This window comes from Tenrec ecaudatus, chromosome 4, assembly GCF_050624435.1.
Source record: "Tenrec ecaudatus isolate mTenEca1 chromosome 4, mTenEca1.hap1, whole genome shotgun sequence".
Classification (NCBI taxonomy): domain Eukaryota; kingdom Metazoa; phylum Chordata; class Mammalia; order Afrosoricida; family Tenrecidae; genus Tenrec; species Tenrec ecaudatus.
Window position 1 is genome coordinate 199,977,079 of NC_134533.1, and position 14,098 is coordinate 199,991,176.

General features: G+C 53.9%; 1 protein-coding gene across 1 annotated transcript; it reads right to left on the minus strand.

Annotated features, from left to right (window-relative positions):
• Window positions 1-2,006: 2,006 nt before the first annotated feature.
• On the minus strand, window positions 2,007-10,237 carry LOC142446163 (putative serine protease 45). Its single transcript, XM_075547907.1, has 6 exons — window positions 10,027-10,237; window positions 8,266-8,292; window positions 4,811-4,958; window positions 3,601-3,875; window positions 2,613-2,776; window positions 2,007-2,237 (listed from the first exon to the last, which is right to left on the minus strand). The coding sequence occupies exons 1-6, from the start codon at window positions 10,235-10,237 to the stop codon at window positions 2,007-2,009; spliced, it is 1,056 nt and encodes a 351-aa protein (XP_075404022.1).
• Between the last annotated feature and the right edge of the window lie 3,861 nt (window positions 10,238-14,098).

Here is a 14,098-nt window from a genome sequence, read left to right on the forward strand (position 1 = left end):
AAGCAAGGACGTACATGGGACATGTCGTCAGGAGAGGCCTGGAGAAGGACATGGTGGTTGGTAACGTGGAAGGGCAGCGAAAGAAGAGGATGGATTGACGCTGGGGCTGCAACGTGGGCTCGGGCCCAGGACCCATTGTGAGGATCGTGCAGGCCGGCGGCGTTTCGTTCTGTTGTGTAGAGGGTGGTTGTGGGTCGGAACCGACTCAATGGCACCCAACAGCGACAGCAGATAGGTGTGGGTGTAAATTGGTTCAGTGTTTGAGAGAAATGGATTTGACAATATCTAAAATGATTACACACGTGTTTCCCGTCACTGCCCTCTCCTGAGAGGATGGGTCCCATTCAGGAACAAGGCTGTGAAATGCTGTAGTGTCACCTCCACAAAGAAAAGGCCAGTCCAAGAAGAGGCTGGTTAAATAGCGGATGTTCTAGTCACACAGAGAGGGGAGGCCTGGTAGCATTGTGGGTTACGCTTTGGACAGCTAACCACATGGTCAGTAGTTCAAAACCACCAGCTGCTAGAGGAAAAACAACAACTAGGTTTTAAAGAGTGACAGTCTTGGAAACCCACAGGGGCAATTCTGCCCTGTCCTAGAAGGCTGGCGTGAGTCAGAATCAACTAGACAGCCGCGAGTTTGGTCTGCTGTTTGGTTTTATTTTCAGTTCTATCCACACAGAATGCACGCGGTAGTTTTCAAGTCTGAAGAGCAGCTCTAGGCGCAGACACAGAAGGGTCTTCCAGTCATGTAAGTTAAAAGAAGAAGAAGTGACTGAGTACCTATATTGTTGGGCTGTTAGCAGTCCATGAGCGGATTCGGACTCCTCGTGGCCCCAGGTGTGCACACTAGAAGTGCCCCAGGGGGGTTTCCAGGCCGTGCCCTTTAAAAGCAGTATGTTTTCCAAAGCATCTCCTGTCGCTGACATTTTGGCTAGCAGCAGCGGGGCACTTAACAGTTTGTCCCACTTGGGGACCCAGGCACCAAACTCACTGCCAACGAGTCAAGAACTGCCATGGGGTTCCCAAGACTAGTTATTTACGGGGCGGCTGGTGGTTTCTAACCGCTGACCTTGTGATCCCCTGTCTAACATGAAATCCAGTATGCCACTAGGACCCCTGTAAAATCCTCTTTATTAAAAATACCCAAGAGTGCGTAATATAAGGATGTTAATATGGCGGTTGGGCTGCACAAGAGCACTGGATTCTTCACGTTGAAGTTGTTGGACCAGAGAGGGTTTCGTGGTGTATATTTTTGCCTCAATCAAAAAAATAATTACACGAGTAACAATGAGTACAAAGAAGAATAAAATGTTCTGAAACTGATTGTCATAATGGTTGTTCAGCGCTTCTCAATAGGACTGAACTATTGAGTTGTGGGCTATGCGGATGAAGTGCCAATTGAACGGTTTGTTTTTTTAAAGGCTGCTAAGCGATTCTCTCTAGGAGGAAGGAGAGCAGGGTGGGCTGTGGGGTGGATGCCACAGAGAATTGTTTTCTTCCTCGCTGTTTATGTGTGAACCGTGGAGGTGTCGTGGGTTATGAGAGGACACAGGTGGCAGGCCAAGGTTCCTTCCCTCTGCCCCAGCCCCGCTGCTACAGCAAAACAAATGACCAGCCCAGACTCCAGGGAGTCTGCTGGCCCAAACCAATTCCAGGAGGCCCTGCCCGCACATTCACTCAGCCCGGCCACAACCAGGGATGAGAACAGAGCCAGCTCATGGTCACACAAGTTTAATCCACTCTCTGGTCTACAATAGCAAAGCCCTTCTAGGCCCTACTGCCCTGCTCCAGGCCCCCCAGGGCCCAGTCATCCATCCTACCCCTCCCCGCTGGGGTGTCCAAGCAGGACCCAAATCTCCTGGGGACACTCCTTCTCCCCTCTGGCTCCTGTTGAGTGCAGACACATGGTCCTGGTCTACCTGTGATGTGGGGGGGGGGGGCCCTTCGGCAGAGGGTGCAGAGGAAGGCAGAAGAGGCAGGAGGAGAAGGGAGTGTGGGGGTGGGGGTCAGGGGCCCATCTGGAGCTGCAGCAGCCGGGACAGAAGTAGGAGCCAGGGGGAGGCCCGGGGGCTTGCGAGCCCCCCAGCAAGCTGATTGCTGATCCACCTGCTGTATCTGGTGACCCGGATGTAGACGCCTGGATTCTTCACTTTGGAGCAGGCCTTTTCCCAGGACAGCACCCCGGCCAGGATCCATTTGCCCCAGACTTCGCAGGCCAGTGGTCCCCCAGAGTCTCCCTAGGCAGAGAGAGAGGGGAGTGGTGGGGACTCTGGGGCCAACTGGACCCACCAGGCCTCAGGGGGCACAGGCTGCCCACTCCGAGTGCTGCTGAGAAGACACATTCAATCCTGGAGCTCCCGACAGATGGAAAGATTTGCCCCTGGGGGGGGGGTTTCCTTCAACTCCTCAGCGGGGGGCCCCCATCCCAGGCACTGACCAGCAGCTCTCATTCCAGAATATCAGGCAAAGTCAGGCTCACAGTGCACAGAGCACGGTGAGGTGGTGGGGACAACGAGGAAGGCCAGCGGGACGCCTCCCTGGGGTATACTCCCCCCTCTTTACGGAAGTCATGCCCAACAGAAGCGAATGGCCCAACCCTCCCCGAAACTTACATAGCACAGATTTTCCCGGTAGTCGGTGGCACAGACCATGTCCTCCATGACCAGTGGGATGACGCGGGGGTACAGGGACTTCTTTTGGTAAATCTGGTCGCACCTCTTGTTGTCCATGATAAAAACCTCAGCCTCCTGCAGCTCAGGGCTCAACGTGGAGTCAGCTGCAGGGGCGCCCCAATGGGAAAGTTACTGGGTCTGAACTCACCCCCCAGCCTCGACCTCTGCCCAGCCTCTCACCTCAGGCCCCACTGCACCCCTTCCTACTCTATCCACCCCTTTCACTGGCGGCCTTGCCCTCTCAGTCTGTGTTTTGGGGACTTCTTTTCTGGGAAGTTGTCCCTTCAGGACCAAGCAGGTGGCTATCCAAGTTCCAGTGAAGCCACTCAACCATGTACAAGTTGAGGCCCAACCCCTCCCGCCACTGCACTTGGCCCTGCCTGTTCCCGGTGCCAGCTGATGGACACGGGCTTCTCCTGCAGGCACCTCAGGGCAGCTGCCCTGCCCAGAGCTCATCCTGGGTCCTTCACGGACCTCAGGACCGCAGAACCAGATCGTGGCCCCTCTCCGACTCCAACCCTGTCTCCAGTCCCCTGGCAGGCAGGGCATGAGCAAGGAGGCTTCAAAAACGGCATGGAACGATAGGTTGGAAAGAGAGTGGCATTTGCCCACGGGCGTCCTGAGGCCCCTTTGTGGTCTCGTGGCCGGGTCTGTCCAGGGAAGGAGAGAGTTAGCGAGGGAGTGAAATGGCCACGCTCTGTCACTGAGCTTCCGGAAGAAGAGAACGTCGGGCAAAGCCGGGCCAGCACAAGGCGCCCACAGGTGTAAACTGTGATGGCAGCGGGCATGTGAGGAGTGGTGCTAACACACCTGGAGAAGTCAGGGCCCGAGGGATGAGCCGCAAGCTGAGAGGCTCCATGGCTGGGCCCAGACAGAATCATGTGCCCTGCATTACCCCCACCCCCACCTCCCACCCTATCCCACTCACCTGAGAATCGCTGCTTAATCTGGCCCCAGCCGGTCACCCAGCACGGTTTCCCGACTTCCAGGTGGAACTTGGGCTCTGGGATGCAGATGGGCTGCACGTACTTACTCAGGTTGGCAGGGGTGTGGAGCTGCAGCAGGGCCACATCACCCATGATGAAGGTCCGCCCCCAGTACTTGGGGTGCATGATGATGTCCTTCACGGGGATCAGGAGGGCCTGGCTGGAGCCCTGGGGCTGCAGCTCCGAGGTGCCGAGCATCACCGAGTACTCTTTGGTGCTGCAGGAAACACGAAGACCAGGGAGTCTCCAAGCAAGCACTGTCCCTGCCTCCCCCGAGGACCCCCTGACTCAGCAGAAGGCCTGCCCGGTCTGCTCTGCTCACCCATCGTGCCTAGTGTGTCTGGGCATCTCAGCCGTCAGGCCCACACCTGCCTCCTCTCTCCACGCTGGATTCAAGGTGCTATGTGTGCGGCGGGAGTGTGCACAGAGGCCCTCTTGGAGGGGGGAATGGGCTGTGTGGGCTCGATTTTCCTCGCCACCCTGCTTGGCACTTGTGGCAGTTACATAATCAGGGGTCGACTTGTGAAGGGGTAGGGGCTAGCCTGTCAATCAGGTCGCAGCTTGATAACCTCATTTGGAGGCACCATGGAGATAAACAGCTCACTGGAAACCAGAGACACACAGACTCTCTGCTTGTATTCCTGATGCTAGAGCCCTGGAGTTGAAGGAGCCACGTGGAGACCCATGCCAGCTCTGAGATGCTTCCACTGCCACTGGATCCACAAGACTTTCCACCCACTGGCCTGTGATCTTCCTGCATTTGGCATCATTGCATGTGTTGCATCAGTCTGAAGAGGAATTCATAGATTGGTATCGGACATATGGGCTAATATCAGACTTATGGACTTGATCTGGACTGGGCTGGGATGTTTTCTTAATATTCAATTGTTCTTGTATGTAAAGCTCTTTATTGTACACATGAGTTTCTATGAAGTTGTTTCTCTAGTCCACCCAGACTAATACAGCACTCAAGTTTTTGTCACTCTGGGCTCTCCCCAGCACAGACCCTGGTTCCTGGGAGATCCCAAACATGACTCTTTCCTGTTCCACAGCCCCCTCCTCCCTACACCCATCTCCCCCTGGTTTTGCGGAAGGAGCAAGGTGGGGTCGAACCACTGCCGCCCTGGATCTCCGGGCCCTGGACACACTCACCTTTGGATGCAGTGGGCAGCAGTCACCACCCAGCTGGGGTCAATGAGGGACCCTCCACACACGTGTTCATTGTTCAGCCGCAGGCTTGCCTCCCAGGGCCAATGGCGGTGCGCGCCCACATCACTCGGCCACCAGGGTTTGCCGCAAACTTCAGGACCAAGCGTGCCGGGCAGACGCGGCGGCCGCAGAGAGGATGACAAGAATGACCAAGCTCGTTTTCACAAGCTTGTCGCCTCAAGGGCCTGTCCTCATCTTACCGAAGGGAAGGCTAAGTGGGAGTTTGGGGTGGGGGTAGGGGTGGGGGTGGCTTATCCCAAAGCAGTGAGCGGGACAGAAAGCGACAAAGACAGATGACAAAGCATCAAGACAGAGACACAGAGACGGTGCCAGGAGAGAGGGAGGCATGCTGGAAGGCACGGGGAGCGATGAGACGGTGGCCTGGGCTGTGCGTTGTGGGTGCAGGGATGCAGGTCTGGGGCACACAGGTGTGGTAGTGGACAGGGGGACTGAGGTTGGTTAGGGAACGGTTTCTTGTGAGTTGGGTGATGGTGGACGGAGCAGGGCAGGTTTCCACGTCCCAGATCACACGCCTCCGGTTTCACCTCATTGATCACTGTGCCCTCAACGCCGGATGGCGAATCCCACGCCCTCCTTCCTGGGCGTCTCCTTTTCGCTTCTCCTTCCCTGCTGACCCTTCGGAACGTTGTCCTTGTGTCCGTGCTGCCCTACTGGTCTCAAGGGGTGGGTCTCAGATCACCACCCTAGGAACGAATGGAGCTACGGGGACCAGCGTCCTTCCAAACTTGAAGGGTGACTGAGGGCCGGAGGCTCGGAGGTTCCCCCAATCTCATCTCGCCCATCAGCCTCGTCTTTCTTTAATGGTTTTGATCCATGATTTCCTTCCACTCTATGCAGGGTCTTCGGATGTGATCCTTTTCAGAGGAATTGGTGGTGGTAGCTGGGTACCGCCTGGTTCATCTGGCCTCGGGGTCAGGGGGACCCCCACTCCAAGGCCCGTTAGTTCGTTGGACTAGTTGTTTTCATGCATCTTTGATTTTCGTCACACCGCTTCCCCCCACACAGGGAGAGACCAATAGTGGCCCCTTGGACGGCCACTTGCAAGCTTCCAACTATAGTCAGTCCTCACCCAAGGGGGACACAGCCCTGGCTCTAGGGGCTGTGTGATGCCAACTGACCTCGCTGTCCCCCAAAACCATGGTCCTGAGGTCCCAGGCCCAGCCACTCAGTGCTTCAAGGTGTTTGCTTCATTTTAAGAAGTTTTCATAACTTTGTCCCTTGTGTGCTCCGTCCCCTTCACTGACAGGTTTGCGGCAAAGGTAAATATTCATGAGCAATGTGCTCCGCCAAACTGCTGTGTGCTCATGGACCCAGTCTCTCTCCCCCGCGGCACCCATTCTGCCTTCGTGTCCACCCCAGCATCACCTGTCCATCACTGGGAGGAGGGATTTTACTTACTAAAATTTAAATCAAAATTTTAAAACGGACTTTACTTTTAAAACCAGGAACATTGCTCTACACCAGCCCAACTAACTAGAAAATGGATTCAGAATCAGACAAGGAGGAGGCCGCGAAGGAATCACAAGACCAAGAACTGCATTTTCTTGTGCCTGAAGACCCGTCCGTGGTGGTGTTCCTGAGAACTACCAGGCTTGCTGTGTCTCTGAGAGGCCAAGGCCTCCAACCCTCACGCTGTCCCGAAGTCCAGAAACAGACCCTCTAGCACGGAACCCCCGACTCACAGCTCACAGGCTCTTCGCATGCACATAACTCTAAACCATCACGCTCTGAAATCCTACTTCCAGAGCCCATCCAATTGGGGGCAGTCGACCAAAGGGATGGCTAAGCACGGTCATAAGAACAAGAGGAAAATCCGAAGGTAAAATGAGAGAAAATACAACTCTGAAGCACAGATCTAAGGAGCCCTGGTGGCCTAGTGGTTACGAGTTGGGCTGTGGTCCACATGGTTGGCAGTTCAAAATCACTAGCAGCTCCACAGGAGAAAGACTGGGCTTTCTGCTCCTGTGAAGAATTACAGCCTAGGAAACCCACCAGGGTGGGGGCGGGGGGGTCACTGTGAGTCACACGTCCTATGACATTAAAGAACAGGCAAAATGAATCCATGCTGAATGTTAGAAGCTAGGAATAATGCTACTTCACAGAAATAAAGCAGAGGAAGTTACACACTCTGCTGTATAACCATCAGCCAGGCCACTGATGACATGTGGAGATGTTTCCATAAGATTGCCGCCTTGGGAACCAAATGGGGCCACATCCCCGTCTCACTGGGGCGCTGTGCATCAGAATCAGGTCAGTGGTAATCGCCGTTGCTGTATTGCTCTGTTTCTTGACCTGAGTGATGGCTGCCCAGTGTGTTCAAGGCGAGAATTCTTTGATCTGGACACTGGTGGCTTGCACACTACTTGTATGTATGTGTGTGTGCACATGTGCACACATGAGCATCTACTCATATGTGTATTCCTTAGACTATTTTCATGTTTGCAATGTTTTACTTAAAGTAATTTCCAATTAAAACTTTGTTTTCACTAGGGTTGGATGATGAGAGTAAGGACACAGAAAGATCTGGAGCAGATGCCACGCATGTCAGTTAAAAACACAGAAACAACAGCATATGTGTTTAGAGGAACACGTGCACACAGAAAGCTCCTCCCTGGACACAGAAGAAAAGCTGAGTGGGGTGGCAGGAGGCATGGACATAAGCGGGAATAAGTAACTTCATCAATTAACCAGCAATCAATACCAAATTAGGATGGACCAGTGACAATGGAGACCCATGAACCCAAGAGCTGGAGCAACCCAACTCTCTCATTGAGGTCGAAGGAGAAGGAGACAGAGGAGCTGAATTCTACAGACCCAACTGAAGAGGGGTCCAAGTGCACCTGAGGGAACAGGTAGCCCAAAGACTCTTCTGTGGGAAGGGTCTTTGTAAGCTTCTTGGACGGTTTATCTGCAGGTGGGCATCACATCCTGCCCAGATTGGCTCAGATGAAGCCTGCGCTGAATTAAGAGGCTCTGCCTTCCCACAAGAGGTTCAGGGACTGGTGTCCCTGTATGTCCTGGCCACCCCAGGCTGTTCTGTAGAAGGCAAGCCCCACCCCCATTCCTGTCTCCCCAGACCCATAATCTATGGTGTAGTGAGTGACAAGCTGAGCTGCTAACCACAAGGTCAGCACGTTGATCCCACCAGTCGCTGCAAAGGAGCAAGAGGAGGCTTTCTGGTCCCATAAGGATCTACAGCCTCAGAACCCAAAGGGGTGGTTCTAGCCTGTCCTATAGTCACTGTGAGTCGGGATCAACATGACAGCAAGGAAAGGGAGTTTTCAGGTCCAGAAACTATTGTTGTGTCTATGTGGTCCTTTTGAGAAAAAAAAACAAAAACATCTGGGCCCATGGCAGCAGGGACTCACCCAACCCACCTGGCTGGGTTTTGTCTTCTTTGTAACCTGCGGGAGAGAAGAGGTGCAGAGATGAAGTGGGCATAGAAGTATTCTTTCATTCGTCCATAGAATAGTAAGTGCCCATTCTGTTCCCAACCTGAAGCCTAAGGCTTGGGGGAGAGATGTGTCCAACAGAGCCTGCCCTTGAGGTTACATGCTGCACAGTAGGGAGACAGACGTGAACACCCAATCACCGGCATGAGCTGAGTCTGGGGATGGAGTCGTAGGTGTCAGGTGAGCTCAGGAGCAATGTTGCACAGGAGAGCCTTCTGGGAGAAGGTATGATTGTGTCAAGACTTGAAGAGGAGAAAAGTAAAGCAGACATGAAATTGGAAAATGGCATTCCTCGCTGAAGAAACACCACAGTGTGTCTGGCTTCTGAGGGCAAAGGGTCAAAGACCAACCACGGAGGGCCTCATAGGCTGGACAGACTGGACAGACATCTGACAGAAAGGAAGTCAGGAGAGGTCTCACCTGGTTGGGTCAGGGCTGTGTTATGAAGAGGGCATGGAGCACCAACAAGGCGGCCAGGCTGGTGACAGTGAGGTCTAAATGGAGATGCTATGTGACCCAGCCAAGAAATTAGGAGACCCGGAACATGACCAAGAGAGGGCAGGGAAAGGGAGGCGGCTAGGACGACGCCCGTTTCTGGCTTTGGAAAAGAGTGGAGCTCATCTTCCGAGTTAGGGAACAGACTAAGATTTGTAGGAAGATGAAAGCTTTGGTTTGGGGCACCAGGGCTTGAGATGTTTCTCCGCGTTCAGGCGGATGTGTGCAGCGAGTCGGCACACAGCCTTTTGGGAGGCCCCGCCATGACCATGGAAGCTCAGTGCCCAGGGCCAGTGAATGCCCGACTGCAGCAGTGAAGAGTGACCAGCAAAGGCCGCCCAGGCAGCGCCTAGGGGACCACCACACCCATCAGGGATAAGGGCAGCATCGGTGGTCTGGGAGGGGCACAGACAGACGGATGGAAGAGAGAGTTAGCCTGGAGGTAGAAGCCTATGAGAGAGAAGCCCAAGGGCCAGAGAAAACCAACACGGAGCAAACTGCAGAAAGGTCCACTGGCAGTAAGAACAGAGGCACAGCAAGAACGCGCTGGGGATAACGTGGGAAGTGAGGCGGTGGGGCGTCTTCCTTTGAGAAGACTGGCTGTGAAGCGGTGGGAAAGAGGGTGGAGGACACAACAAACAGAAAGGAGGAAAGATTTATGCCAGAGGGTAGAAAGCGCCTGAAGAGTAGGCTGACCTTGAGGGATGCCCGTGTGTCGGTCAACAGTAGGAGAGGCGGATTCGGGAGCAGCCAGGTTTGAAGAGGTCCTCCCTCGCCGCCCCCTCCTCCCCCATAGTCAAAGGAGACAGTACTCCCGGGCCTCCGTTTACAAGAGAGTGGAAAACAGCTACTAGGGAGGTGCACCGGGTAGGGATTGTGGGCTCGGACAGATGGCGACTTTAGAGAGCCGTGGATGCGGTGGATGGACAGACGCAGGGCAGGCCGAGGCTGGAGGTGTGGGATGTGCTGCAGGTGAAGATGCTGAGATGTTGGGTTGCCCGGGGTGCTGGGCAGTGGGGGTGCTGGAGAGAGGGCAGCCCAGGGTTTGGGGCGCCATGTTCAGCGTGTCCCAGAGAAGAAGCCGAGGCCCTGGGGGTGCGGTGAGGGGTGGGGGGACTACGGGTCCCCAGGCGGCTGCAGGGGAAGCGGGGTCCCAGGGAAGTGGCAGAAGTTGAGCGTCCCCGGAATCACCTCGCGAAGCCCTGGCGGGGAAGTGGCTGGGCGGTGGGGACGAGGGCACAAGGGACAGCCCAGCCTGCGTGGCGGAGAGGCAGGGGCCCTGGGTGGGTGCGGGCGGGGAGCTGGGGGCGCCCCCGCCTGCCTCACCCGGGTTCAGAGGCGGCAGGAACAGCAGAAGCAAGAAACGGCGGCTCCAGACCCAGAGCGGCGGGGGCATAGCCATGAGGCCCCCCCACACCAATCAGCTGCGGCTACAGGCCGGGGGCGGCCCTTGACGCCCTTCCGGACACGTGACAGGCTCAGCACGTGACGAGCTCGTGGAGGCTAGGCACTGAAGCCATCCTTTCTGGGCTGTCAGAGCTGTGCACTTGGGGGGATGGCGCCACTGCCCCGAGCCTGATTGCTCCCGTGTTGACCTAGTCCATGATGCCCCCCAAAGTGCCCAGGAGTCCTGACCCTTTGAGTGCCCACCCTGGCTCCCTGGAGTGGACACATGGTCAAACGTCAGGGTGCATAGCGATTTGAGAACCAGGAAGGATGGGGGAAGCACAGCAAAGAAAAGGAACTGGAACGATCGGGAATCAGAGAAGACGTCTTTGAGAGTGCGGCATTTCTGGACCTAAGCCCTGAACAGGGAGCTTCGGGGTTGATATGAGGAAGGAAGGGCATTTCTGGGACTTGACCCTGGTCCACAGGCCCCCAGCAAGGTCCCTCCCTTCAACTGAGAGGGATTGGGGCTCGTGCTAGGCCTTGAACGTTCACAGGTACCTCGTGGGCATTTTGCAGAAGGACGCTGGCGTTGGAGCGGCTAGCAGAGGCAGGGAATGGGCAGTGAGGAGCAGGTACTCTGGGGACCGCGATCTGAAGAGAGACCACAGAATGAGCTCCCACGAATAGGAGGGAAGTTGGGTGTGGCCTCTGTGCCAAGGCAATCAGGGGGTTCCCTTCTCCCTTTTCTATGTCGTTGAACTTTCCATAGGGAAGGCTTGAACCAGCAACAGTATCACCAGGGAGCTTGTTAGAAATGCACATTTTCGGGTTCCATCCCAGACCAAGCAGATTGAAAACCCCCAGGATAGAAACCAGTAATTTGTGTTTTAACAAGTCTTTCAGGGGCGATATACTGAGAGCCTGAACCAGTAGGAGTCAGATGATGGAGCGACGCTGCCTGCTGACCAAGCGTTAGAGGCTTCTAAGAGATAGTGGGCCTGGCTCATGCCCGAGAGTGCCACTGAGCAGGCCTGCCAATCATTGCAAGTTGAAGCTAAGGCCTCCGTGTCTGCGGGCCTTCTTGGGTGCAGGCGGACTGTGTGAGGTCTATGCTCCATGGAGGGTGAAAAGAGAAGAAACTGGAAAAACTAAACTACTGGGAAGACATCATAAACCAATTTTCATCAGTGAAAGTAAGGGACCATCTCTGGCTTTCATATAGTGCCATAATGTGTTCCGTCACAGATGAACCACCTGACTTGAATTTGTGAGCTGATATTCTAGGAACATTGTCTAAACGGTGTCAGGTGTATCGCACGGCCATCATAGTGACCCGAAAGGGTAGAACTATAACTCTTTTCTAATTTACTGTCATTCTTCATGAGAGTAGAATGGAGCTGGTAACCACAAGGTGAGCAGTTCGAAACTACCAGTCGCTCCATGACAGGAAGAGGAGGCTTTCTGTTCCAGTAAACAGTTACAGTTTTGAAAACTCACAGGGGCAGTTCGACCCTGTCCTAGAGAAGTCAGGATGAGGCAGCCTTGACTGGAAGGCTGAGTTTTTCCTCCCTCAGCGTGGCTGGTGGTTTCAAACTGCTGACCTTAGAGTTAGCAGCCCAATGCATAACCTCTATGCCACCAGGGATCCTGTCAGATGTATAGACAGGCACAATTCCAGTGCTTGCTGTAGGGCTGTAGGTGCTATTTTCCATAGAGCCAACTCTGCCAAGAGCACTTGACCAGGATGTTACAGGAACAAGAAATTAAATCTATTTTGCTAATCCATGAATATTGCTAACCCAATGGTATGGGTTTTGTTGTCTGGTTGGTGGTTGGAAAATAGGTTCTAATTATATCATTTCTCTTAATTCACTGGAAAACAATTATAAAGATTTTGGATTACAACCTAATTTTGTGGGTTTCAATGCACTGCAATTATGTCCACTGTGGTGGATAGAAAAACATGGCCATCATATTTGGCATCTTCTCCTATCACAAAGTGGAGTTTCTTATTTGCAAGACCCCCATCCCCACCCCAGAGGAGCAGAGATGCAAACACACGGGCAACTCTCCAAGTATTTATTCAGGTAGCATCTTAAATCTCTACATTAATGCCTCAACACACATTGGGGCATCACTGGATGTGAAGAACAGGGTTCCCAGGGAGGTTGTTCCAGGAAGGCTTGTGGGAAGAGGCTGTCCACTCACAGAGAGTCCACCATAGCAGGTACGGGAAACTTCTCATGGCTCCAGACAACTGCCTCAGATGCAGAATCCCCAGGCCTCGATCCTCAGCAGGGGCATGGTGACAGCCCCAACGCTCTCACTGGACACTTCCAAACTGACTGCTTCCACAAAGTCTTGGGGAACCAGGGCTACTGCTGGTTTCCGCACAGATGACGTCCAATCAAGCCTCCCTCCTCTGGCCGGTGTTCTCCAAAACATCAAGGAGCCATCCTGCTTCACCAGAATGACCATCCCTCTCTTTCCCAGGGTTCAGGCCCACAGTCAAGGTTTATCCAGGTGACCAGTGCATCAGGCCAGGACCCTTTCTGGGCTCCAGAATCACTGCCAATGGCTCCCAATTTGAAGGCAGGGCATTGAGAAGAAAGGGGAGATTAAAGGAGATGTAAAGTGAAAGGCTCAGAGACAAGAGGGGCAGAGGCAGTCACAGGGTCACCAGGATCCTAGAGGCAGCACCGGAAGAAGCAGAAGCAGGATGAGGAACGTTCCAGGGTCCAGAGAAGAAGTTTGATTCATTTGACCAGCGAGCCAATCTCTATAGTAACTAACTTCTGTATAAACTGTAGGAACTCCTGGATAGCCACAGCCAATGCCCCAGCTCACGATTCCCACCTGCATCCAGGTGTGGTTCAATTCACAGACTAGGGGTCCTCCAGAATCTCCCTGGAGAAAGAGAGAAAGAAACCACAGGAATGGGAGAGGATCCACATCACAGCAGACACACGGGGGCTTCCCCAGGTTCCCCACGGGCCCTATCAGACCTTGGTTTCTGTGAAAATGCGACCTGAGAACTGACGTTTTTCACATAAAAACTGTCTACACGCTCGAAAAATGGTGTACAGTTAACTTACAACTTGTGGCTCATTTCCTCTTTGGGGCCATTGCTGAAACCGCAGCAAACAAAATGAAGTTCTGGCCCTTTGTGACTTCTGATGGGAGCAAAAGCCGTAAAGCGCTTATCAGGGCACCTTCCCACACTCGCAGGAAGGTTCTGCCTTCCCCTCTCCCCTGGGATCGGAGACAGAAGTACCATGTTCTGTCCATGGCCATCCACAAGGAGGATGAAGTGCAGGCTGTACCAGGACAGTTCAACGGCCAGCAAAGTGGGGAAAGTGGCCCAGGTTGACAGGGAGAGCGGTGTCATCCCCCGTGAGTGGGGGCAGGGAGCAAAAGCTCGTGGCGCGATTGTCCAGGTGGGAATCCCCCCCAGCCAGGGAGTTATCTCTGGCCTAAAACCGGACAATGGCCACAAAAAGATCCCTGAGCGGAAAGCCCACTCTCCTCAAGTAGAGGGGAGAAAAGGCCTTAAAGATAAGGAAGAGACTGCCTTGAGAAGGTGCCAGAGGAAAGCCACCTGGAACACAATTTCCACGAAAACCATCAACACACAAAAATGTGTGTAGTAGTTGTATGAGACAAAGGAACATGCACATGGTAAAAAATATGAGTAACATGCCTTTCTGAGTTCACTGCCTGCCAAAAAGAAGTCAAAGAGATGAAACTGATGTTAGTACTACTATTACCTGCCCAGATCTCCATCGTCCCCTCTCTAGGCAATATCACTAGTTCTCTTGTGAAAATGTGGGCGGACGAGTTCAGCAGAGGCTGGATCGTTTGCCCAACTTGAAGA

Excerpts from the sequence above, each read along its gene's own strand:
- LOC142446163 (XM_075547907.1), bottom strand. The coding sequence starts at position 10,237 with ATGGCTATGCCCCCGCCGCTCTGGGTCTGGAGCCGCCGTTTCTTGCTT. Across the intron at positions 3,876-4,810 it reads GCTGCCCACTGCATCCAAAG|CACCAAAGAGTACTCGGTGA; the intron begins GTGAGTGTGTCC and ends TGTTTCCTGCAG. Across the intron at positions 2,238-2,612 it reads ACCGGGAAAATCTGTGCTAT|GGAGACTCTGGGGGACCACT; the intron begins GTAAGTTTCGGG and ends CTCTCTGCCTAG.